The 26,550-nt window shown below is 44.0% G+C and overlaps 1 protein-coding gene and 1 long non-coding RNA gene across 9 annotated transcripts in view; one reads left to right on the top strand and one right to left on the bottom strand.

Annotated features, from left to right (window-relative positions):
- The window catches only part of LOC119124992 (A disintegrin and metalloproteinase with thrombospondin motifs 20), a 66,513-nt gene that overhangs the window by 33,863 nt on the left and 6,100 nt on the right, over positions 1–26,550 (top strand). For both annotated transcript variants that reach the window (XM_037255399.1, XM_037255400.1), the window contains 19 exons: positions 5,853–5,998; positions 6,098–6,279; positions 6,418–6,554; positions 6,628–6,745; positions 8,325–8,420; positions 9,791–9,957; positions 10,690–10,819; positions 11,658–11,784; positions 11,941–12,151; positions 12,448–12,612; positions 12,713–12,883; positions 13,460–13,579; positions 13,787–13,894; positions 14,695–14,859; positions 15,462–15,731; positions 16,256–16,417; positions 16,912–17,091; positions 24,710–24,877; positions 25,700–25,873. In XM_037255399.1, coding sequence (XP_037111294.1) covers positions 5,853–5,998; positions 6,098–6,279; positions 6,418–6,554; positions 6,628–6,745; positions 8,325–8,420; positions 9,791–9,957; positions 10,690–10,819; positions 11,658–11,784; positions 11,941–12,151; positions 12,448–12,612; positions 12,713–12,883; positions 13,460–13,579; positions 13,787–13,894; positions 14,695–14,859; positions 15,462–15,731; positions 16,256–16,417; positions 16,912–17,091; positions 24,710–24,877; positions 25,700–25,873 — 2,997 coding nt within the window. The remainder of the gene's footprint in view (positions 1–5,852; positions 5,999–6,097; positions 6,280–6,417; positions 6,555–6,627; positions 6,746–8,324; positions 8,421–9,790; positions 9,958–10,689; positions 10,820–11,657; positions 11,785–11,940; positions 12,152–12,447; positions 12,613–12,712; positions 12,884–13,459; positions 13,580–13,786; positions 13,895–14,694; positions 14,860–15,461; positions 15,732–16,255; positions 16,418–16,911; positions 17,092–24,709; positions 24,878–25,699; positions 25,874–26,550) is intronic.
- Positions 19,070–23,287, bottom strand: LOC119124996. Of its 7 annotated transcripts, none has more exons than XR_005098396.1 (4): positions 22,967–23,287; positions 22,388–22,434; positions 22,123–22,195; positions 19,070–21,797 (listed from the first exon to the last, which is right to left on the bottom strand). It is a non-coding gene; the product is annotated as an uncharacterized LOC119124996 (long non-coding RNA). The 7 variants fall into 7 exon arrangements; XR_005098393.1 differs by having other exon boundaries at positions 22,388–22,448; positions 22,967–23,285; XR_005098398.1 differs by lacking the exon at positions 22,967–23,287 and having other exon boundaries at positions 19,070–20,323; positions 20,395–21,797; positions 22,388–22,461.

Here is a 26,550-nt window from a genome sequence, read left to right as displayed (position 1 = left end):
CTCGCTCGCTCCTGCGGGAGGAGAGCCAGGAGGAGGCGCGAGAGGGAGTTTAGTATTCACGACTTGAACGAAGCAAGTCTCCCGTTCTTAACCTCCTGACCTCTCACCGTCTTTCTCCAACTCACCTCCAAATCATATCGGCCTTCTTCGTTTTTGTCTCCAGTGCGTCTCCCGCTTGAGTTTAACCGGTGATGGCTAACGTCTTAATCCAACTACAACAACTGCACTAAAGAGTAATGGCCCTGCGGTGTTTGAGTCTCACGCTTTGAAGAGACTTTTAATCAAGCCTCCTTGACCTAACTTGCGCCCAGCTCAGTCAAATGGATGATTAAACTTCATTGGAGTTGTCTAAACATTGATTCGGTTGGAACCGTGTATCGTTTAGCACAATCAAAACTGACTCTCAGGCAAGGTCAGTTATTTTAAAAGTGTGATTGGGAACAGTAATGCTTGCATTAGCACTTTTTATTATCCTACCGTTGTTTAAATTGAAGAAAGGTTTGGGATCATGAGGCCATATCTGGCCCACGGGCCTTAAGTTTGACACCTGTGATGACGATCACTGCAGGATTCATAAGTAGTGATTCCTCCTTCCAATATTGCCAATGTGCGACGTCTGCACATCGACAATTGGCAGCTGTGTTCTTCTCCTCCCATTGTTTCTTCATCTTCAGAGAATTTCCACGCCTTGCACGCGTGAGCTAATTATCATTTGGCCGTCAAAGGTCACCTCATGTTTTTTGGCCACCATTCAAGAATTCCTACGCCTATTCTGACAACTTATCATGTGTGACTAAAAATGGAGCAATCGAGAGATGACATTTTGAAAGGTCAACTGTCGATGATGTTATTAAAAGAGAGTCTTTTGGGCACATCTGCATGCCTGAAAACTGCCTGGAAAAATAATTATTCTGGGCAAAATTTATTTCAGGACTCAAATTTGAAGCCTTAAAACTCGCTCAAAATTATTATATGATTTAAAATATAATATAATATAATATAATATAATATAATATAATGGAAAGAAACGGCCAACATGTGGAATTAATTGTATGCACATTATGCATTCTGAGAAGCGTTTCTTCTCAGGTCACGGAACAAACCATGTCATGTAATTGGGGGACGTTTCCTCCATCGATGGAGAGTGCAACGTCTGTCTACAGATTAGTTGAAATGGGGCACTGTGTCCCCCCCCATCCCCGCTCTCATCAAGCCCCCCCCTCACAGGGTGCTGGAGTGACTAATGCGGTCACATGACCTCTTGGCGGCGTGTCTGTCATCTGGCTCAGTGAGCCGTGAATTAATGGGGGCATCCCATCACTTGTTGCCTATAAATACCGCCGCCACCCCCCATCTTCTCTTCTTCTGCACCCCCCACCTTTAAAAGGATCCAGTCTGTTTTGATGTTTTTTTTTCTTTTTGCGTGTACGTGCCTGTGGTGGCCCTCTTTACGTAAGTGTGTGTGTGTGTGTGTGTGGGGGGGGAGTTTAAGGGCCAGCAAGCATGCTCAATAGTGGCCTGTCAAGCCAAAGCCGGGGTCCGCTCAGCCCTCGCATCCACATGCCGACCCTTTTGAAGGTCCCGCTTGTCACCACGTAGCCACGCAGTGGGTGGCAGAAGAAGACGCTGGCACTTGATAAACGACTCGTCCAAAAAGCCCTTGAATGGAACCAAGCGTTTCTATTTATCTGTCGGGATCCTCTTGGTGGCTGCTCAATTGAGTGTTCAATAAAACGGCGAGTCGTTATATGTTTCCAGAGCATCCCGTCAGAGGGCAGAATGACAACCTGCTTTTGTTTGAGCCAATTAGAGTGAGACAGCCAGGTCTTGACAAGCAAAGCTGGGACAGAATGGAGTCTGTTGGCCGAAGAAGCGGCGAGCGTTTGGCCCGAGCCAAACTCTCGGCAGCGTGACACACTTGTGGTGGACGGCGTGCATGTGTGAACTCGAATTTGGAGTTGATGCACTGTCATCACTTTCTCAGGGCCTCTCATATCTGGCTTGGATCGGATTCAAGCGGGCGTGGAAATGCGATCGGCGAATCGAACTTTTTGGACTCGAATCAAAACGAATCTTAGAGTCATGCGAGTTGCATTGTTGAGAGTTATCGAGGGTTGCACTGTGGACAAGACAAGGCGTTTTTTAGTTGCCGTTGACGTGCCAGTCGCAAATCCTCTTGTGCTCCGGTTCTCAATGGGACAGAATGCCACGAGTCGGCCCTGACATGAAAGGTGATTCCGTGTCGCGATGGGCCAAATGAAAGAGTGACGGCCTTGTTGAATGGGCCGGCTGCCTTGTCATTCCTCAAATGAGCTGCTCTGTGCAACCGTTTCCTGTCAATTACAGGCCGCGAGCATCCAAAGCAGCCAGCCGAGGAGCTGCGAGCAGATGCTGCCATCCTCAGATGCTATCTTTGTGTTAGCTTCCACTCTTATGGCTGCATGGTTTGACTCCATGTTGCATACTTATTACACGTTACATAAATATCAAGCATCCTCGAATCATCAAATATTTTTTCCTCCCTACTGCCACCTACTGCCGAGGAGGACTTACTCAATGTAAGATTTGGTATCGACATCCTCGGCGAGTACCCAATTCTCTAAAAAAATAAAGCCTCCGGGCGTGCTTGAAGGGCCCAGAAATGTGGCGGACGTGCGCACGTGTCGTCAGCCAGTCAACATGCGTCTTTTTCAAATCCCGAATTTGAAACATACGCTCGTCGCAGCTGGACGGGCTCCTCTCGCAAAAACCTTCAAATGTCAAATGTTTTGACAACCTTTCTAGGAAAAGTCAAGTCAATACAAGCCTTTCACGTCAGCACGCTCGACTAATAGCTGATTGGAATTAAGCGTGCCCCTGCCTCCGCCATGAGAAGCCGCCGGGGGTCCACTCAATCACTTTCATTGAGTATTGTTTATATGAATCATTGGTGCGGCTTTTGAAATGATGGCGTCAATAAATGCGATTTTAAAAGCCACAAATGTTTGAAAACGAATGACGGAGCAACAGATGCAGACAATTTCATCGTGTTTAATCGTGCATATATTCTTTATCCTCAACAGCAACTAAGTCACTTGCATTCTAAAACTCTTGATTTGTGTCTGCAGGATTATGCTGCCCCCGGTGGCCATGCTCAGATTTTTTCCATTTTTTTTCCCACAATTTTCCACTTATTTAAATATAGCATATGTGCGATATTATAGAGTGCAAATTTCCTTATGAGAAAATACATTGATAATTTCGAGTGTGTTGGTTAGGGGTGGCTGAAACGGATTAATAGCATTTCCATTCATTTCAATGGGTAAAACATTGTTTGAGTTATGACCATGAACACAGACCAAATTGAACTTGTATCTCAAAGCACCACCAAAGCATGTGTAAGCGTCTTCTCGTGGGACACATACATCACCCGCCAAGCTGGCAGAGCAATCTGCGGCCCGGCGTTCAGTTTACGCTGGCCTCTGGATCTCACTTCTGACACCAAATACCTTTGGCATTCACGCATCGTCTCACACAGATGTTTTTGCCTTCTTCCCAACTTCCCGTCCATCCTCTTCTTCTCAGGCGCATCCCCTTTTGAAGGCAAACGCAGCGCTTGTAAACACAGTGGAGGGAGGAGGGAGTGGAATGCCTCAGAGGCTTACACAGGCTTTGCAACTCTCTGACGGACGGGCACCCCCTCTCATGTTTGACACTTCTTTGGGGGCTGCCTGCGCCGCGGTGGCCCTTACATAGGGAGGTATGGAAGGGAAAGTGGTGACCTTAATAGTAAGGAGGAAAGTCTTTGGAGTGAGAAAAAAGGGGATTAATTTTCCGTATTCCAAACGTGCCGTTACTTCGCTCACAGGGGTTACTATGGGGCGGTTTCCCGTAATGCTGAGTTTTAAAAGTGCTCGAATGTACGAGAATGAGCAAAACTGAAATGTCGTTATATTTTGGGGGACAAATGAGGCAGATGTTTTATTCCGAATCGTGCTTTTGTTCATTTTTGCAAGCCACTGTTACATTCTGTACAGTTTTAGCATTACAGGAAAATAAAAAAACAATAATACATTTTGAATGCATGCACATGAAAGTTGAATAGAAATTTTACATCAATAAATATTAATACATGTTAATTCATATTTCAAAACCCATTTTTTTAACTTGACTTTTATTTTTATTTTTAACTAACTTAAGAATATAAAGCACACTTTCACCATTTAATTTCAAATAATCGAAAACTGTAAAATACTTATTATTTTTGTGTCGTACGTACAATGTACGTGTAATTTACCGCAGCTGTGGGAAACCTTTGAAGCCGTCGTGATCTTGAATTTGACATCGGCAACCAAAATGCACAAAACACCTGTTTGCTTTATCGAGCTGTGGAAGCCATTTCACCCCTCGCTGGATCTCATTTCTACTTTAGCGCTCCAACAGATCCGGGGAAAAAAGACCAGGACGTCACAGTCGGGATTATGGAAATGATTGCGGCTTGTTTAGTCGATAACCCCGCGGCGGTTCACACCTGTGCGTCATTGTCAATGTCTTCACACTGCATCATTAGGTGTGCAAAGTTTGGAAAACACACATGCAACTTAAGCCTTGCAGAGAGAAGCTACTTTGTGTCTGGTGTGCAGGTGTTTGTCTCCCGTGATACCGTTGGATTTATCTCGTAGATTGGCCATTACCCCGGAGATTACTTGTATCCTCCCGAGTTTAATCACAGAAGCAAAGCCAATGATGTATGACGGGAAGTCGGCCAATGGGAGCGATATTAGCTACAGTAGATTTGTCATCTGGAAGGAGTAACGGCTGGAAACTCGGCTTTCTGGTCTTATCACGAGCTAGCGCTTGGGTTTCCTTATCAAGGTGCCGCCGGACGACAGGCTCAGTTGCCGTCATGTCCCGCATTTTTCCAGCGAACAGAACCCGTCTGATATGCTACTTAGGAAGAGAATAGGCTTTGGTTACGCACAAAAAGAGAGCTGTTATCCCTTCATGTGGTTCTGATACTAAGTACCTCGCTTGTTGGGAATAGAGCTCCGAAATTACGGGAATTTTCCAAGATTGAGTTGTGGGAATTAAGATAGAAAAAAACAAACTGAATCGGAATCGGCTGGAATCGTGCCGATTACTGCCACCGACAGAAATATCCGTCAAGTACGATTTCTAGCGGGTAGGCATGGAAGAGGGTCTTGCGCAAGTCAGGATCGTAAACAACTGTAATGACGAACAGATAGACGCTTTGGATTTGAAGTTACACCATTTTAGGCACCTCCCACCCAAACACAATTTGTATATTTTGCGGTATGGACAAAAAGTCTGTCGCAGTAGGTAGCAGAGAATGTTTGTAGCGACCGTGAGAAAAGATAATGCCGGTCATGGAGCGAATGAAGAACGGCATGTAAATAAATCTACTGACATTCAACTCCAGCCATGCTACGGGTCTGTGTCAAATTATTATTTTTACTATCAAAAGCCCATTCGCCGTCTTGAGTTGTTTTGTAGTTTGAGTTGTCAGAAAAGCAAAAGATGTTAGCATCAAAGTCATGTTTTTCTCTGCTTCTTGTTTGGTGACGTTTTCTTCCACTCTGGAAACGATTGTAAGCAAGATTTTCATACCTTCACACGTGATAGTAAAATTCCCGTATAATTCTTGTAAATTTCCGTTAAGGTTGACATGGCACTGTATTTGAACATCTGGTGGAATTGGATCCACCCCTCCCCCAAGGATAAGCACGGAATTAGGGTTTCTTTTCAAATACAGCTTGATGTAAACAGAGGATTTTAAAGTCAAAGCGGATCACCTTTCCCAGGTGTGCTCATCCTAAATCTTAACGGGATGTGTTGTGATGATCGTCTTGCAGTATTGCAGACACGGGATGTGTATCAACAAGGAGCTGCACCTGCAGCCGGTCCACGGGGAATGGGGTGCTTGGGGACCCTACAGCTCTTGCTCTAGGTCCTGCGGAGGAGGGACACGGAGCACCACCAGAGACTGCAACAAGCCAGAGTAAGACTCGGAACTTCGAAGCCTATGAAACTGAAACTCTGCTCGAGAGCAACCAGGCGAGCTCTGATATCTCCCATCCCGGGGTATTTTTTATTCCAGGCCTAGAAATGGCGGTAAGTTCTGCGTTGGACGACGGATGAAGTTCCGCTCGTGCAACACTGAACCGTGTCCGCGAGGACGCAAAGACTTCCGCGAAGACCAGTGCTCTCATTTCGACGGCAAGCACTTCAACATCAACGGTCTACCCCCAACCGTCCGCTGGGTGCCCAAATACAGCGGCAGTAAGTCAACTTGCTCTTTTTGAAGAACTTTAGGACCTTTTGAAATCCTGATTTGGTAATGGTTTGATTTCAAAAGAAAAACCGGAATTCTTGGGCTTTAGCTTTTGGTTGGTTTTTAATCATTCCTTTTCTGTTTAGTCCAATTAAACGATCGCTGCAAGCTCTTCTGCCGGGTTGCCGGGACGACGGCGTATTACCAGCTGAAGGACCGCGTCATCGACGGCACGCCTTGCGGCACGGACACTTACGACATCTGCGTCCAAGGGCTCTGCAGGGTTTGTCGCTTGACCATTTCAATTTGCACTATGATTCCACAGTTTGTACACAATCCAAACTTTTGGTCCCCAGCAAGCGGGATGCGATCACGTCCTGAACTCGAAGGCCAGGAATGACAAGTGTGGTGTATGTGGCGGGGACAACTCCTCGTGCAAAACACAGGCAGGGACCTTCAACGATGCTCAGTATGGTGAGTCGTGTACCTTCGCCGCTCCGACTGTCTATCCGAGGGAAGAGCTAGCATAGCTCGCTAGCTAGCTAACTAATTGGGTCACTTGAACCCCATCATGTACTACACCCAGTTCTACAGGATTCGTCCTTGGCTTCTACCCTTGCTTCTTTTCCTCATATCTCCTTTGGCAAACAAACACACACGTGGCAATGAAAGACTTCTTGGCCGAGCTTATGGTCATGTCGTGCCTTCTGTTATTTAAACGCGCGCAGATTGTTCCGAAAAGAATAGTCGGGCCTCAGTCCAATTTGGGGACCGATGTTTGTCTAAAACTGTCCAATGTTCAGATGACAGCCCTGACCTCATCATTTTTTAACAAACTTTTGTGATGCGGCGTTTCATCCGAGGCCAAATTCTGATTGCTTCATTCTAAGCCTCATCAAGTTGCTGCTCAGATTTTTTTTCTTCTTTTGGTTGTTTAGTGGGGGGGTGGGCGGTTTTGTACCACTACACCTCGAAAGTCAGTTGGGATGAGCTCCAGAACAAATGCGAATATGTACGTAGGTGCTTATTTGTTTTTTTAAAGGTGAGACTGGCGTGACTTGTGTAGATGATAGGTGGATGATATGCAAACCAAGTGCTGCCCCCTTGTGGCTGGTGGTGTGGAAGTCACACCAACACCCTTTACCGCCGCCCTGCTCTCGTTTTGGTATAGCAGGAACGACAATGGCCTTGAGTCTAGTTCACCGTCGAGAGATTCTGGGTTCGAATCCCATCAGGGCCCTTCTGTGTTGCAAATGGATGGATGGATATTGTATAATTCTGTTCACATCAAAAATGTTGGAAAAAAAATACAGTTTTAGCCCGCCAAAATACAAGTTGTGTTATTTGCAGTGTTGGGGTGAGAGGTGGGGTTTACTTTGGACTGGTTGCCAACCAAACATGGACAAACAACAAGTCATTGTCTTACCTATGGTTTTCATTAAACCTAACGTGCATGTTTTTGGAATATGGGAGGAAACCGGAGTCCACTCCAAATGCCGAGATTTCAACTCGGAACCATATGATGCAGACACGCTAACCATTTTGCCCATGTCTATCTATATATATGTATTTTTTTATGATTATTTATTTATATTAATTTTTATGAGTTTATTTATTATGTTCAGTGATGTTCAGAAATTATTGTGATTTTTTTTTAATGTTACTCCCACCCCATTGAACAAGTACATTCGTATATATTAGTTTTTGATTTCACAGTTAAAATACACCCTCAGATGTTTTCTGTCAAATGTGTTCGTGCCCACTTGTTCTCCGTGTTAGTTTATGACGCGACAACACGCTCGGTGTGGTAATTACAGGCCAAATCGTAGCTTCAGGGAATAATTACATGTCATTTCACCGTTGGGCCTCTGAGATTTCAACGGGCCTTCCCGCAGGTTATTTGAAACGAGACCTGATTTTGGGGGTGTTTTTCCAAGTGTGTGAGTCCCCGGTGGTTGGAAGCGGACATCCCTTTTGGAGCATGGTGAAACTATTAAAAAAGTTCAAAATGCATCTGATCTCTTCGTGCTTTCTGTCTGTTTTTCCTCTTCAGGCTATAACATAGTGGTCCGCATCCCAGCCGGTGCTACCAACATTGATATTAAGCAGGTCAGCTACTCCGGAAAGCCAGAAGACGACAACTACCTCGGTGAGTCGGAGCGAAGATGCGTGTTTTTTTTAAAGTAGTATCAAGTTTTCCTTGGAGCACTGATCCAAAATTGAAACTGGCGGCTCGCTTTACAATTTATTAGGAACAGAGTTGGATAACATGCAAAAAAACATCGGGGAACGTCACATTAGCAATAAATCCTCTTTTATGGGGATGATAAAGTCCAGTTGTCTGGAAAGGAGGGAAATGAGGGCCATAGGGAAAAGGCATACATTTATTACAAATTTGTGATTGCAAAAGTTGTCAAAGCTTAAAGAGTAGCTTGGATCTCAAAACATTTGTATCTCAAATCGGCTTTCCCCAATGTAATGAATTGAATTGTAATTAATCTGTTCCAGCCTTCAAAAACGCTAAATATTGCTCAGTTGGCAGGTTAGCAAACTATTCTAATAGTGCCACCAACTGATATTGACTTCCCACTACGAAGAAACCAATGTGAATTGATGATTGTTGTGACGTTTTGCTGCCGCCATCTGGTGGTACGCTAACATTCGATGCCTCGCAGTAAGTTAGGTCAATGCCATTATGCCCCGTTGCGGTGACCCATGCGACCGACGAGGAAAGCTGTCAGTGAAGGAGACGTAAACTATTGCCGAAAAGCCACTCAATAACTGTCTCTTGCGTTTAGTGTACACGGATGGGGGTCGGCTGGTCAAGGCAGCGAGGGCCGCCGCTTGGGAAAGTAAATGGAGTGTCAGACGCCCTGGAGAAAGATAAATGAGCCGGCGCTAGGTGCTAATTAGACGCATGTGGGCGAAAGCGGATAGCTCGGCACGAAGGCGGGCAAGAAAATGAAGACGTTTTAGTTCAAGTGAGGTTCAAGACTTTCTCCAGTCACTCCGTCAGGAAACACATGTGGCTTGAAAAAAACATACGGTGGCTTTTTACGACGCTGTGTCATGTTTGTCCCTCTGGTCCTTGTATATATCTAAAAATATATTTAAAAAACATATACCATATATATAAAAATATACATAAAAAAATATATTTAAGAAAATATATCTAAATATATTTGAAAAAAATATATATATAGTTTATATATTTATATGTATATTTTTTTATATATTTATATATCTGTAACTGCTGTGTGCTCATGTTTTGCACATTTGACTCTTTGCGGCGCATCTTCCAAAACCCGCAATCATTTTTTGGTTGAAGATGACTCGCTTACATGCGAACTCAAATGTAAACAAAGTGGAGGGAGTTCATAGCAATTCATGACTGCCAGTGTCTCTACGTGCTGCAAGTGTGGTTTTCCAGAACAATGAGCTGGCGACGGGACGACTGTTTACAACAGCGTGTCCGCCATTCCCATGTTTTCAATGGATTGTTGTTGTCGTTGCTTCCAGCATTATCCGACAGCCAGTCCAACTTCCTGCTTAATGGGAACTTTGTGGTGGCCATGTTCAAGAGGGAGATCACCTTCAAAGGCACGGTCATCGAGTACAGCGGCTCGGACACTAAAGTGGAGCGCATCAACTGCACGGAGCGTATCGAAGAGGAGCTCGTTCTGCAGGTTCATTTCTTAATCACTGCACGGGAGGTCCTCGGTTTACAATCGAGTTTGGTTCCCAGGCGTGGGTCTTAGTCAATCATTACAAAAATGCAATGTGCTATTTTGCTATTTTTTTGTCCCATTCATAAACTCGATTTTTCCCAGAGCACTTTTTTGTGGTGTAATTCTACTCTTGATCACTAGACGACGACACAGTTTGTAAATTTGGCTAAACATTGAAAACAGCCAACTTTGTGTTGAAGATGACTAAAATTCATTCCCTCTGTAGTCCTGCTTTTTACTCCAACAGAAATCAACAACTGCAGATTCATTTAATAGTGTACAACTTTGGAAATATATATATTTTTTTACATTAGTAATATTTTCCTTTCGCGCTACCTTTACAGCTTTGGCGTAAATGCTAATTTCACATTGTCCATTCAAATAGTTTTTCTTTACAGCAAAAAAAAAAAAAATCCTGGATTTGTGTGATATGTACTAACGATTCAGTCACTATTAGAGTCACTCTCTGGTTTTGTGCCGATAAAAGTTGGGATACTTTATTGGTATTGGAATCATAATCGTCAGATCCACACAATAGAACTAAACTTGTTGGAAGATGGCTCGATTTAGTGTTCCCCTTTTGTTTATCAGCACTTTGTAGCTGATATCTGTTTTAAAGGTTGAATTTCTGCACAGACAAAATAAAAAAAGCTTTTTGTGACCTTGCCTCTCTCCCTGCCATCATCGCAGGTCCTGTGTGTGGGAAACCTTTACAACCCAGACGTCCGCTACTCTTTCAGCATACCCATCGAGGAGCACAGCGAGCACTTTGTGTGGGATCCCTCGGGTCCCTGGCTGGAGTGCAACCGCATCTGTCAGGGTACGACCTCAACTGGATGTCGTCACCTTTTTCAACCTCGTCGTTTTGACCTTGAGCCAAATACCCGCAAGAGGGTCGAATATGAAATGTGACATAGTTCACGATGGAAAAAAAAAGAGATCCTCTCCCAAGGAGGTTAAGTGTTTGTTACCCCTGCCAAACACTGAAACTCGAGCGCTCATAATTTTCTCTTGGTTCGCAGTCTTATGCCAAAAGAACATAACTGATTTCTATAAAATTTCATGAAGGGGTCGCACGAGTTCCCAGAAGGAATCGTAATAATGTAATCCTGCATTGACTACCTCGTTCAAATTTGGAATGCCAAGAAATCCCCACTTTTTGTTATTAGTTTCATGTTGGCACAGGTATTTATGCTGATTGTGGTTTTCCACCACTATTTCTCGTGCAAAAATCCCAACTCATTCAGTGCCATTGACGGTTATAGACGTCAAAGATATTAACTGGGTTGGCAGTTAATAGAAAACTTCAAATATATTTATAAAGGTGCACCCAAATTGTGACTGCCGCTAAAATGGAAGCAGAAGTGACTTCAATTTACCATAAAGTTTCTTATTACAGAGAAAATTAGTACCCAGATTGAAGTGTCAGTACAAATTAGCGTCACTTAAAAATACCTCTGGAATCGTTTAAAAAGAAAGCGCTCCCTCTCTTGAACCCCCTCCTGTTGACCTTAGTCCGACCCAAGCGTCTCACGTCGCTCGACACCTTTGCCCACCACCAAGTTTCCTTTAAAGGCCGGTTTTCATGGGTCAAAGTTCTCCGTGGGATCTAGTTGACATTTTAGGTGACTGATTTGCCAATCCGTGTTTTGGCGCAGGTGAGCGGCGGCGGAATTCGGCCTGTGTGCGCAAGAGCGATCACTTGGAAGTATCGGAGCAGAGATGTGAACACTTGCCACGTCCCGCCGCTGTCACCGAGCCCTGCAACGACGACTGTGAAGTCAGGTGAGATGCACACGCGGACACTGAGAGGAAAATGTACAGCCGCCATCTTGTGGCATTCTGTCGCCAGGAATTCTTTTTGAGTTGAAGAGCTTCTGTTAGACAGAGGTAGTGCTTTGACGTCATCGTGTGGAATTATATCGAAGTCATGTTTAACAGGTGGCATGTTGCCGGGAAGAGCGACTGCTCGGCCAAGTGCGGGGCGGGCTACCGCAGCCTGGACGTGCAGTGTATGAAGTACAACCTGATGAAGAGGCAGAGCGAGCGAGTTGAGGCCAGCTCCTGCGCCGATATCGTCAAACCTCCGACTCGAGAGAGCTGCCACGGCGATTGTCTTCTCAAGAGCTGGCAGTACAGTGCTTGGTCACAGGTATGGCATGACAGGCTCTTAAAGTAAGAAAACATTTTTTTTGAAGAATGAATCGATTAATCGACAACAAATCAATTATCAAGGGAATCGATAATCGATGAATCGTTTTGATCCTTTTTTTTTCCCCAAATGCTTGGAGTTTCAGCCTCTACACAATAAATACTCTCGTTATAATAGCAGACCGCCCATTTTTTTAAAAAAAATTCCTGACCGAAAGAGTAACTTTAAATTTTAATTTTAATAAATGAATTCAATTCAATACATTTTAATTTTAATGTCACGTTCGTTTAAAACAGTGCTCCAAGACGTGCGGACGAGGCAGCCGCAGCCGAGAGTCGTACTGCATGAACAATCTGGGTCGGCGGCTGGTGGACAGGGAGTGCGGCGAATACCAGAGAGTTCTGACGGAATTCTGCAACGACCAGCCGTGTCCCAAGTGGACCGTCAGCGAGTGGACCGAGGTGGGGAAAGTCTCATTCTTTACAAATGACTTCATTTCGCTTCATGGAACAAAAACTGGAACTGGCTCTTGTGTTTCAAATTTTCGACACTGGCCTCTAGTGCCTGGTGACGTGTGGTAAAGGAAGGCGACACAGGCAGGTTTCGTGCTCCGCGGCCACCGGAGAAGAAAAACTCAACGAGCACTTGTGCGACCCGTCCAGCAAGCCCCCGTCTGTCGGGACCTGCGAGCTGCCCGAGTGTGCATCCTGGCAGGTCGGCGTGTGGGGAGCGGTGAGTGGTTTCATCTTTTTTATGTAGTGCATAAAAAAAAAAAAAACTACACGTGTTTCCAACCTTGATTAAACCAAAGCACCCGTTTTACACCACAACATTGTCATGCCACACCACAAACAAAAATGTTCAAATTTATACAAATAATAAATATCTTGTAGCAAATTAACTGCAAATTTACTTTAGTTGACTTGTTTTTCCTCCCCCTGTCTCGATTATTTATAATTTATCAATACTTATCAGACAAATGGAGTATGAGGTCACAGAGGCAACTTGGGTAGACATGACAGTCGATACTTCACATTTGTGTGTGTTTGTGCGTTGTAACCTGATACAGCAAAGAGTTACGCGACGTGCTCCGACTCCAGCTGCCATTTCCTCCACGCCACTTTCACTTTCCCCTCATATCCTGTCAGACTAAACCTGATCCGTGTGTGTGTGTGATGGCATACATGTCGACTTTGTAATCCTCACAATGCCCCGTCTGATGTATCTATCTTGACATAGCAAGATGATGTTTGAGATCAAATGTGTTTTTCGTGTGTGTGTGTGTGTGTGTGATTTTGTGTCTTCTAGTGTTCCGTTACTTGTGGCCATGGCTACCAGATGAGAGCAGTGAGGTGCTTGTCGGGAGGCTACGGCAACACGGTGGATGACAGAGAGTGCAACGCTGCAGCCAGGCCCAGCGACAGCCAGGTACACGCACACACAAAACATCACACTGCAAAATAATTAAGCCACTAGGGGGCAGCAAACATGCTGTAAGAAAAATGCACAATTATTTTCCTATATAGACACAAGTAACATTAGCATTTGTTTTTAATCTACAGTAAATCATTTTTATCTACTGTGTGTGTGAAGGAAATTTACTGCACACTAATTTTATGTGTGCTTGTTCTGAAGGACTGTGAAATGGCGGCGTGCCCGCGGGTCACTCCGGTCCAAAGCACACCTCCGCCAGACAACTCTGCTCAGCATCGGACCCAGTGGCGATATGGCTCCTGGACAGCGGTAAGGATGCAAATATCAATCGTTGACATTACTTTACATTCTGAATAATGAATACAAAAACAACATTAGCGCAAATGAGAACCACATGTCATCTCAATGCCAAGATTGAACACCATCTGTCAGTCTGACTTGACCTTGCGGTCTTCGAGCACACCACACACATCGGCCGATATGCAAGGACTCGAAAGTTCCCGAGCCGTTTGATTGCATTAGCGCCCTCGTTTACTGTGATGCGCTGTCATCGCACGCTGGCGGCTAGCTGCTCCCGCAACAAAGCTGTTTCTAATAATCTGCAGTTAATTCAGCAATAAGTTCAATGCAAGTCTTGGCTGATAAACGCTGGGTTGGGCTGTTTTGAAGAACACGGGGAACCCGACCAATAAACAAAGCCAAAATGCTGAGCGTGTTTTGTAAGATGTCTTTTATTGAAGCGATTCTAATAATCAAACGCAGCGGCGGGTGCGTGATACCGCATAATTTGTCTCGGGCAGAGCAAAATGTCCTCTTTATCCTTACACCAAATGGAATGGTGGGAAATTACGGAAAGTGAAAAAATCAGTGTGCAATGTGTTGACGTTTTCCCTTTGGAATCTCACGACTGAAGTGCACTTTGGAAACACATTTATAACAATATTGTTTTTCTTTATGATCTACTGCTTCTTTACTGTACAACACACCTCCGCAGATTGTTAGCATGTTACTGTATATGCCAGCATGCTAGCTGTTAGCGCTGAAAGAATTTTGTCGTAGTTTCTGCGAGAAATGTTTTAGACATAAATAAAAATGTGTGGTCCCTCCAGTGCTCGGCTACCTGCGGCAAAGGGAAGCGGGCACGCTACGTCAGTTGCAGAGACTCCCAGGGCGGCGTGGCGGACGAGTCCTACTGCGTCCATTTGCCCCGACCGCCCGAAACCTCCACCTGCTTCAGCCCGTGTGGCCAGTGGCGTAGCGGGGAATGGTCGCCTGTGAGTGAGCTGAACATCAACTTGCTGTGTCCAATCACTACTTTTAATTTTTTTGTTTGCCTGCATGCCTGCCACGAAGATTTGCAATAATCGCTCACATTGTTCACATCAGGTCGTGATGATGTCAAAGGGGCAATTTTGTGTGTTTTGTTTCACTGGCAGGGATGACTCTTTCGGAATCGTCTTTTAATCAGTTCATGCGGGGATGAAGTCAACTTTCGATATAAAAGGTTCAGCCTGTTGATGCGCGAGTCATGATGGAAATCACAAACAGTGATCATTTGCCCCTTTACCAGTCACATGGCTGTCATTGCTAATGTGGTTCTGTCAAAACCGCTTTCAACCTAAGCTTCTCATTTGACAACCAAACGGGGCTTTCCAAATAGTCGATCACAAAAAAAAAAAACATTTAATTTAACACCTATCCGGGTTTCTCTCTGGTAAAAATTATCCATTGGTGTGCAAATGTGTGTGAATGGTTTGTATGTGGCCTGTGATTGGCGACCTCACCCAAAGTCTCCCTCAGGATCAGCGCTGTCTATTGACTTATTGATAGATGCTCCAAAGGGACATTTGACAGATTGGGTCTGTTCCGTCTACAGTGTTCGGCGACATGCGGCGCCGGGAGGTCCACCCGACAAGTCCTGTGCTCCAACTACCACCAGCCCGTGGACCAGTCCTTCTGCGACCCGGACGAGATGCCTGCGACGGAGCAAGAGTGCACGGCGGCGCCCTGTTCCTCCGTCTACCAGCGCCAGCGCATCAACGACCAACCGTACGGATACCCCAAGGACCCGGGGCGCCATCCCGGCCACAATAGCTGGAACGTGCCGTCATCCGACAACCAGTGGAGGACCGGACCCTGGGGCGCAGTATGTACAGCAGAGTTGCATTTTCTTGCTGCACTTCTTATTCTGTCTTAATGTCGGCATCATTATTTCTTGTGGCATGGAGTTTTTTTCTTTTTTTCCAAGCCAGCACTCCACTGCGAAATCTCACCTATCCCAGCGTTGAGTGAAAACACTTCTGTTCAAGCTCATTCGCCGCTGTCCTCCCGAACGTGCCGACTCCCCTGCCCTCTTGACGGCGGGGCGTATCGTTGTAATTGGATGCCGGGGGGGGCCGAGGTCAAGGCTGCGTCGCTCGGCGGTTAGCCCACAGAAAGAACAACTTTGGCTCGAGAAACTGCCTTTAACATGGGTGGTCAAAATTTTGGAATCGCAAAGCGATGTACATGTTTATGCACTGGAGCCGCAAAATGCTTGGAATCCTTCTCTGCGCAGCTCATAAACACTCCTTGGCAGTAAAAATGAATATTTATCATCCTCGGCATTGCAGAATGCATTTCAGTGAATCATTCCCTGGCCCTGACGGTGCATTTTTATGTTCTCCTCAGTGTTCCAGCACCTGCGCGGGGGGCTTCCAGAGGCGAGTGGTGGTTTGCCAGGACGCCGAGGGCCGCAGCAACAGCTACTGCGACGAGAGGGTCAAGCCGGCCGAGTCCAAGAGCTGCAACTCGGGTCCTTGCCCGCTGTGGAACTACGGCGTCTGGGGAGAGGTGAGTTTATCTTCTTGTTTGCTTTTATTGCTCTTTCTTAATCGCTGTGAACCTTACTACACTTCCCGCATTTCTGTTTATTGTGTCTGTGTGGTGTCGCGGCCAATTGCAGAGTTTGCCAATTCTGATGAATTGCACAACACTGAGGAGCAGTCAAGTAGGGCTGTCACTAATAGACGATTCTATTATTTGATCAATTAATCGAATAATTGCCATACTATTTTATTTTCATCACCATGTATTTAAAAACAAAAATTCTCTCTAATTACCGTAACTGATTTTTATTTTCTCTGATTACTGTAACCAATTTTTTTTATTATTTAGTGATAAAAAAAACACAAGTAAATAACAGTTAAGCAATATCACATAATTCATGCCGATTGAAAGCAAATGTTTGCAGATGTCTTATTTGAATGAAACAGTCATGAAGTGTTTTGAGTAAGTAAGTCAAGGTGGCATTAAATCCCTAAAACGCATCTCGCTGCCCCCCCCAGTGCACTCAAAGCTGCGGCGGCGGCGGCAGGCGAACTCGCCTGGTGGTGTGCCAGCGGCCCAGCGGCGAGCGCCTCAACGACTACAACTGCGACATCCTGGACAAGCCGCTGGACATGGAGCAGTGCAACCTGCAGCCCTGCGTAGGCTCCGCCTCCTGGCAGCGCAGACCATGGAAGCCGGTACGATAGTCTTCCCTTATCAGCCTTTTTGGGCCGGTGACGCGTCACCGCCAATAGGCCCGATGTGTATTTAGTCTAACGCCGCGGCGAGACTCAACTGAGCGCCCGCTTATCACGTGCGCGCTAGTTGGCATGCGTTGGGCCACGCCGGGGCCCTGCGGTGACATGGTGCTGATTAGAAAGGAGAAACAAAAGAGCTAAAACACACAAAGACACAATGGTGCTTCTCTTAAGCGTTCATTACAAACACATGCATCCCATTTTTTTTTTCTTTTGGACGGTTTTGCCCAGTCAATGTTATATGAATGCTGTTGTCGCTGCTTTCATCATGTATCCTAAATACACAAGTGTATATTTGTGTATAAGAGTTCAAATTATGCCTTTTATCAAACAGCGACAAAAGGCTGTTGTTGTATTTTGTATATGTATCTTTGTACAGGAATTTTTTTTCTTTTGCCCCCCCCCCCCACAAGTAGCTTAGTTCTCGTTACTGGTTATTTAAAAACATTTGCCGGTGCTCTTGTATCTCTTTAAAAGTCAATACAGTCTTGTACAGAGGAAAATATTTCCAATTAGTTTTGTTCAGTTCAAGAATGGATGGATGGATATATATTTTTAATTCATTCATTCATTCACCTCAGGTCAGTCAAATGTTCACACCATAGAATGAAAAATACCAGTTTATTTTATTAAAAGTTTTTTTCCCCCCCCACACATAAAATATGATTTGTTTATGGTAGATGATACTAATAAATACTGCAGCTTTAATGATTTTAGTCTCACTTCAAAACACTTAAATTCTTCGTCTACATCAAATACACGTGTTGCAACTTAAGTCACACGACAAAAACAAGATTCCCAACACTAATCGTCCATAGTAACTCATGCTTCCACAAAAAGGGGAAAAATAACAGACAGCTGAAGTTACAATAATGCACTTTTAATATCACAAGCAATTGAAACAATCTCTGAATTAAGGTTGCATCATTTCAGGCAGCAGCTCGACAATAAAAATGTTAAGACATGGAACGACTTGCGGTAAAACACAGAAAGGCTTTTATAGCTTGTGTCAGGTTTGTGTGTGTGTGTGTGTGTGTGTTTGAGGGGGTGCTCTTATTTACGCCTCCATAAAAGCGCAGCGTGACTCCACCGCTGTGACATGCAGCTTTACAGGAAACAAATCCCGAGCAGTCGTAAATCACGATGCGAACCTTGGCGACGGCGAGAAGTTGGCGACGCTTAATTCAGACTGACGCGTCGCAGATGCGCGTCTTGTCCTCACAAGATCGTCGCACCCTTTACATCGCATAACGTCAGCGTCTTTTATTTTTGCATGTTTTGCTTCATTATTCCAAGATGCTATTTATTTCAGAGGAGTACAAAACGCAAAAAAAAGTTTGACTCACCTCCTCCCCCTTTGTAAAGTTGATTAAAGAACCCAAAATGTGACACTTGTGTCGTTTCTCCATGCTGACAAAGTATCACACAGGTTTAAAGAAGGATTTAATGTTAAAATAAAAAAAATAAAAAGAAAATACAACCAAAAGGCCACATCAAGTATTTGAAACAATTTATTATGCAATTACCAATATACAGTATTCAGGCATTCAACCCAATTTATAAATACGTATATATATATATATATATATATATATATATATATATATATATATATATGTGTGTGTGTAATATAAAATATATATGTGTATATATATATATATATATATATATACGTCTATATGTATAAGTATGAATACATATATTTTTATATTATTTATATATATAATATTGTAAAAAATATATACAAATATTTAATATATATAATAAACTGCATAATATATATAATATATATATAAAAATAGCCCACTTGTTTGTATTATTCCTTTATTTTTTTTCAAGTAGCCTTACCTTGCTCGAGTACCTCTTGTTTGTTCTCATCGAGGCGTTCATTACCTGTTAAAACTGCAATTTTTATTTGTATAATTATGAATGATGGACTGTAGTTTCAAATCCCATTTTATTTTGCTACTACTCTGTTTAGGGAATGATGATTTGAAGCTTTATTTCAAGGCATTTGCGGTGATTCTTCACTCACCCGAATTGGCCGTGACTTTTCTTGTTCCCTCCATCATCGCACATTGAATCGTGTTTGTTCAAAGAAAACACTCCAAGCAATCGGCGTATTTATTGCACAAACGGTAGAAAATCAAAATGTCCAAAGTGTCAGCTGTGTGTGTATTGTTGGCCTTCCGCGTGGGATCAGTTGGCCAGGAAAAGATCAATTTCAGTCATTTGCTGGCTTCTAATAAAAACATGGCGTTTCCTGGTGAGCTGCGTTCCCACCAACGGACGCACAGCGACCCTGAACTCATCCCAAATGAAAGCCACATGCGCAACGTTGACATATTTGACTTTGGCCTGAGGGTAGAACTTGCCTTTAAACCTGTTACACACACACGTACTCGCTACGTCCATTGCCTGTGACATCACTGGGCTCATGTTTCTCGTTTCAACCTCCTTTTAGTTGTTCAAGCCTTTAATGTCATTGTACAACAAAATTGGGGTCAAAGGTGGCTGTACGTCCCATACGACTATTTGCCAGCCAATCACGTAAAGGCAAACACATTTCTGTTTGAGAACCGCTGATTTGGAGTCTTCATTTGACACAGGAGCTGAGACTTGATCTCAGAACTTTGTGCTAACCACTAGGCCTACTATGGGGCAGTTAAGGCTACAAAGTTTTTTTTGTCCTAAAATCAATGCGGCCTGAAAACAGAAATTCTGAGCAATTTGCATGTCCTACCTTTTTTAAAAGTGAGTACGGAAAGCTATAAGGTCATTTTTTTTATGCTTGTGTCAAGTAATTGGTGAGATGGTGGCCCTAAAAGGACAAATGTCATTGCATTAAAAAAATGTTCATGACAAGTTCTGCAGTTAGTCACGATGGCTATTGTGATCATTTCGGGCTAGAGGACCTGATGACGAATGAGACGAGGCTGGATGTGGAGGTCTGGAATTCTTTAGGGTGCTCCTGAAGGGACCAAAGTGTCCGCGGCCCCTCTTTGACCAAGGTCACGGGTCGTCTGGTTTTTGTCAACGTCCGTCATCCGAGCACCTTTTAGACCCGAGGGAGCGCTTCTTACACGTACAAGGTAGCGTTGCAGACTCGGTGGAGCCTGAATCTGGTGCCGTTCAGACCTGTCCATGCTCCCGAGTAGCTTTTGGACTGGTACTATGTAGTTTGGAATTACCTCATGGCATTTAACTTTAACGGCACACTGAAAATCAGAGTTTGGTACGTACCTTGGGCTTAAGGTCATAGTTCGCATTCGGGACGGGAGGAGAACAGATGTTTTCTGTAGACAGTAATATATTTAGTTCCATTTAAAATGGAACTCCCAAAATACAAACTGCTAGCAGTGAATTTGCCAGTAAATACAAGAGGACTTTTTTCAGAGGTGCGAATAGTAATCGATTAATTAACAACTAATTGATTATCAAATTAATCGATGAATTGAAATTAGCCAAATTTTTTGATTTGGAATTTCAACTTCTTGTTGGATATATTAAAAAGGAATATTCTATCGGTGTTTTTAATTATATTAATCAATTAATCGGCAAACTAATCATCAGATTAATCGACTATTTAAATAATCGCTAGTTGGAATTGGCAATCATAACCAGTTAGGGCTCATAGAATCATCTTTTCAATTTGAATACAAATGTTATTATCGGTCGAATTTCTTTAGGTAGACATTGAACCTGGATTTTGTAAACGTAGCCTCTCCATTTTGCAGAACTGAGTTCTACTTAAGACGAAGCTGAAGACTCCCATCCAGCGACAGGCCGAAAAAGCTGTAACGGGAGACAGTTGGGATAGTTAAAGCCCGGAAATGAACATCATCCTGATAAAACAAGCCTACAGTCTTACTCTTGCATCTGTTTGTTGGTGTCCATGTTTTGAGATCTTGAAGCTTTTCTAAGAACTGTCGACTGAGTGGAAACACAGCTGGCTAGCATTTAGCGGCAAGAGGAAGTTCAGCTCTTTGTCGACGTCAAAGGTCAACCATTTTGTGACGTTGCTGCCAAAATCCGTTCGTGTTTTTCGAGACGTATGCTGTTTGTGCAAGGATCTTTCATTTTTGTCTGTGTTGCGTAGCCCCAAGGCGGGAAGGGAGGGGGGGGGGGGGGGGGGGGGGTCGGCCTCTGTGGAATGTTTAGGCCGGAACTGTGTTGTTTTGGCATTTCACTTTGACTTATGGCGATGTGCTATATCACTTCGGAGTGCTGTTGACTTAAAAAGGAAACCACGTGAAAGACGTTGTACATGCTCGGAGATGGCGAAACCAGTTGACAGAAACGGAATTGGACTTGGACAGAAAATCATTTCCACGATCTTGGTCGAGACGAAACGTGACTGTCACATCTGAAAGTCATCAAGCGTTTGTGTATGAAGCAAAGAGAACTTGCTCGATACCAAGTTCGGATTTCACCCTACTTAGCTAAAAACACATCTGGCCGGAGAACAGATCGATGCCTCTTGACATTCTTACGACAACATTCTTACCAGCTGCTCCCCCGTCGAGTTTTGTTTTGACTCAGGTCTTTTGCGAGCTCCCTGCAAACGTGAATCGAGATGTTCTGTGACTCTTTATCGTCTTCCCTCGCGTCGTGTTTCATCTCCATCGAGCCCAGACGTGCTCATGCTGGTAGAAAACAAAAACATACATGGAGCTCAGTTCCTTATGCTTGGCCATGAATCGGAATCGGCTGGGAATCAAGTCCGTTCTGTTCACTCCCACAACGGCGCAAACACATTTTTGAATTTGCCCGTCTTCAAAAATAGAGAAAGAAACTAGGCAGAATTGTATTTGCTGTTTTTTTCTTCAGCTTGTGTCTGTTATATTTCAGAAATAGGTTCTGACTCTAAACCCCCCCCCCCCCCTCCCCCTTAATCTAAACATACAGTTAACGGACTTTTAGCCAAACGTGTTAGCCACTGTGTGATTGACACGTAACCTTGACACTCACCTTTTGGGCGGCTGCGGTCTCCCTTAAAAGCTTTGACTAATGACTGCATGGTCCAAAAAGGCCATTGGTTAGTCTACAGAGCAAGAAAACAATCAGATTCCACTGCAAAGGTCATCTCAAATGTCACCATCAGACAAAAGCCAGATTGAAAGTCACGACCTGAAAACCAAAAAAACAGACATTCGCCACATTCCGGTGATTGTCACCATTTGTTTAGTTTTTTTCAGAGGTCTGTAATAATTTCTAATGGTTCTTATTGGCTTACCTGGTGGCGGACAACGAGTGGGCGGCATCATCTTTTGCTTGCCACTCCTACACAAAGTCGTCTCCCACCAAAAAAAGAAGAAATTCAGCAATAAATGTTCAATTATCCGTAACAACGCTTGATTAACTTTCCGTGTGTCTGTTTTAAATCAAGCGTGTCTGCTTCAGCACTCAATTAAGTGATTTGTTGGAGAACTGTGAAACTGTCAAATGTGGAATGTCTCCCTGGATGGACTTAAAGCGGATCGTTGTGAGTTTCTTGCTCCATTATGTGGAGAATGGCTCTTTCCCTTGGCCGCCATTCTACTGGTTTATGCACGCCGAATGAGTGATTCCGCTTTAATCCTTGCATGAATCCTTCTTCCCCACCCCGGATTACAACAGATGTAAGCCGGCTAATCATGTGAAATTAATGGCCGTGACAACGTGGGAGGGCAAAATGTGTTTCCCATGTGAGGCATGCGGAATATATCTTTTCACACACATTTTAAACTTTATTTACATTACAATCAAAAAGTATAGCTCTTGTCTAATTTTATAAGCAATTAAATTTCTGAAAATTGTCAAAGGGCGCCCTTACCTGAGTGGTTGCTCTCGGGTCCTAAAGGTGAGCTGCGTGTTTTCCCCTCATTTTTGTCTGAAAGGTTGAAGCGGTCTTGCAGTCCACTACACTTCAGTAAACTGCGTTGTGCTGTGCCAGCTCTCTGAGATGCACTAATGGCTGACATATGATGCGAGGGAGGAGCACATATAGCCGTCTTTATCCACCCCCCCCATAGACACACACACAAAGACACACACTCCTCTCCCTCCTCCCGCCATTAAAATGCAGATAAAGTTCAGCCAGGGGAGCGTAGCCCGTATGGCTGCGATTTTCTTTCTTCCTTCCCTCTTTTACGGCACCGAGGAGGGGCCTGCTCTTCTCTCAACACCCCCCCCCCCCTCCACAAAAAGCAGTCTGAGATGGTGGAGGGAGTTATCTTTGTGTGTGTGTGTGTGCGTGTAGCGGGTATGGGAATCTGCCAGCTTTTGATGTTGCGCGTCAGCTGAGGCTGCCCTGTGTTTAAAATGCCTCGCTAATTACAGTGTGTGTGATGCATGTGTGTGCAGTGTCACCCGCTACATGGAAAACAGTTTGTTTGGACGCGTACTCAAAACCAGACGTGCCAAAAGTACTCACGCTCTTGACTTGAGTCAAAGTACAGATTCAAAGTAAATTCAGGTTTCCAAAACAGGCTACGCATAAAAAAATCTAAATAAACAAACTAAACACTGGAAAAGTACTGTTTCGACTTTTTTATAGTGCTCATACTGAGAAAATAAAATAACCTGTTCTCTGAGTTTGGTCATGTGACAAGCTGAGCCTTGATTGGTTGTCCCCTGACTGTGATGTCATTTTCAGTCGACAGCAAGTGACAAAATGGCCGCCCCCTCAGATGGAAAAAATTTGTAGCTTTTGCTGTTTAATTCTTACCGCATAGAACATATTGTAAATAAGAATTTGGAGTTGATTTTTCAGTTAATCAAGATCTTGCCAGACAATTTTGATTGACCAGCACCCGATCCATAGAGCGCCGGGCTTTTTGTTTGAAGTCGGCTGGGATAGGCTCCAACTCGTTGTACGTGGCGTCGAAAACGAATTCTAAAGTCCATATCCAACCGTTTTTCCATGAGTGCTCTTGTCTTGTGTTTGATGTTACGCAACATTCTGAGATCATCGTTAGAGGACAATACGTTATTATGCGGATGATCTGGACTGGAAAATGGACCAAGACAAAACGCGCTTCGCCGTGTCTCTCGAAGCCTGTTTGTAAAGGGCCACAAAAAGGCTCAGTCGTCGAGCAAAAAATACCCTAATTGCTGTCTGGCCTCAGTGTGGAGGGGGTAGCCAGAATCATCTGCCATCTCTGGCCCGTTTCAGAGCTTTCATCAGTCGCTGAAGTTCTCCGAGGTTCCTCATTGGTACCAGATGAACGTCTCGCCGTAGTGCCCATGTTTGGTTCTGCGATGCTGCACTTAGTTTACAGGAGCTCCTCGGAGTCATCCGTTTGTTTACGGGTTAAATAGCCGGACGCATTCCACGACCGCGAGCGGTCTCTTTAGGTTGTTTAGCCGAGACGATGCGTTTGCATTACGCTCGTTTGGCCGTGAAATGTAGCGAGGAAGCCCGGCCACCAAACCAAGCATCGGTAGTGACCTCTGTGATCTGTCAAAATAGATACAGCTACTTTTTTCAATATCCACCCATCATACCTCATTTAAAATGCTGTTTACTCTGATTGGATTTTGCTGACTCGTCCGATTTTGTTCCTTTTCTTTGTAGTGTTCGGTCACTTGTGGACGAGGAGTCAAGCAGCGGGAAATTATCTGCGTTGACCAGAACCAAACCAAAATTGAAGAGGCACACTGCGGTCCCCTTCCTCGACCCCAGACTGAGAAAACCTGCCGGGCCCGCGGGTGCCCTACGTGGAAGGCCAACAGATGGAGCAAGGTATGTGAAATTATCTAATAATCCTTTTTTTTTTTTTTTTTTATTTAATTTATATATATTTTTATTTATTTATGAATTTATTTTATTATTATTTATTATTATTTTATTATTATTTGTCTGTCACTACTTCTAGTGAGGCACATAATATGATGGCGGTTTCCAAAGTTGTTTGAAAATTGGAATTGAACTCATTCAACCTTCATGTTATCACGTACAATATATTTCGAGGGCGAAATGATTCCACTCATCCAAGAAGGTTTCTGAGTCATTCCCGCCGACCTTCTTTCAGAAGTATATCACAAGTCACAGAGCAGCCTGAACACGAAAACTGTGTCACGTGCTTTATCTTCCAAGAACAAGTACACAGTGTGATGGCCCATACACAGAATGCACACAAACTATTTTTCCCCCACCTCAGCAGCCACACTTTAATGTCCCCCCAAAGACCCCCACCCCCCTTCCTCCTCCTTCTACTCAAATAACTAAAATCCCCAAAGATCCATTGACGCCCTCGACTCCCCACTTTTTGTCGGGTCTCCTCCTCCTCTTTCGCAGTATTGTGTAGTTCTGGAAGCAATCATGGTCCTCCAAAAATCCACCATGAAATTGTGAGTATGCGGACATGCAAAGTATGTTCTATATTTTCATGACACCTTTGAACGCTTTGCAACATCTGCAATCTTTTTTTTGATGACCTCTCGCCATTATGAGCCTTCAACTGTGTTTACTGAGTAAAATTCTAGAAAATGTCTCATATCTTCTGAGACTGGCGATGTCATCATTTTTGCTAGACACAAACGTTGTTTTTTTTTTGCTCACCAGTGCTCGGTCACGTGCGGAGTGGGACTCCAGAGCCGAGGCGTCTTCTGTAGGCTCAAAGGCAGCGGAAAGGTCAGAGAAGATCTATGCGACGCTCCATCACGGCCCGCCGTCATCCAGCGGTGCCAAGCTGCAGAGTGCACCCATTACACTTGGCTCGCCTCTCCGTGGAAAGAAGTGAGTAGGACACTTTTTTATTTTTTTTTTATTTTATCTCGTTAGTTTTTTATCTTTTCATTTCTTAATTTGTTAGCCTGGAAGTTAGCATGTTTATTAGTTAACAGCTTGACTAGTTAACTTCTTAGCTAATTCCGTTACCTGTTTGTTTAGTGCTTGGTTAATTAGCTGGTGACATATTCTTTTCTTAGGCACAGGGTTGTTTTTTTAGTTAGTTAGGTTATTAACTTCTCAGAACAGGTGGGCCTTAGTTCCTTCACTTCTTGTTTGCAGAGTAGCTTTTTATTAGTTTGTCGATTTGTTCATTTTTTTAGTCGTTCGATAGTTTGTTTTCTTCGTGTTCTCGGGAGTTAGATTGCATAAAACAGGACATAAAACTTTGACATTCTTTAAACAAGTAGTTAAGGGGAAATAGTTAGTCTTTCACATCTCTGACCAACATCCTTGCTAACAACCCCCTACTATTACGCAGATGTACACATGCTAAAGCATCCCATTATGCTGTTTTATTGGTTCTTTCTTGGTATCATTAAAGAGACAACCTGAAGGCTCTCTCGCTCTCCTGCTTTGCTCAAGAGGCTTCCCGGGAACCTTAAATGACATCACAAGGCTTGACTGCCTTTTATTCCGGTTGAGTACTATCACACTTGCGCGTAGCTCCGAGCTCCGCTTTTCAT

Source organism: Syngnathus acus, chromosome 6, assembly GCF_901709675.1.
Source record: "Syngnathus acus chromosome 6, fSynAcu1.2, whole genome shotgun sequence".
In the NCBI taxonomy this organism is placed as follows: Eukaryota; Metazoa; Chordata; class Actinopteri; order Syngnathiformes; family Syngnathidae; genus Syngnathus; species Syngnathus acus.
Note: the sequence above shows the minus strand (reverse complement) of the source record. Positions and strands in the feature narration are given on the sequence as shown.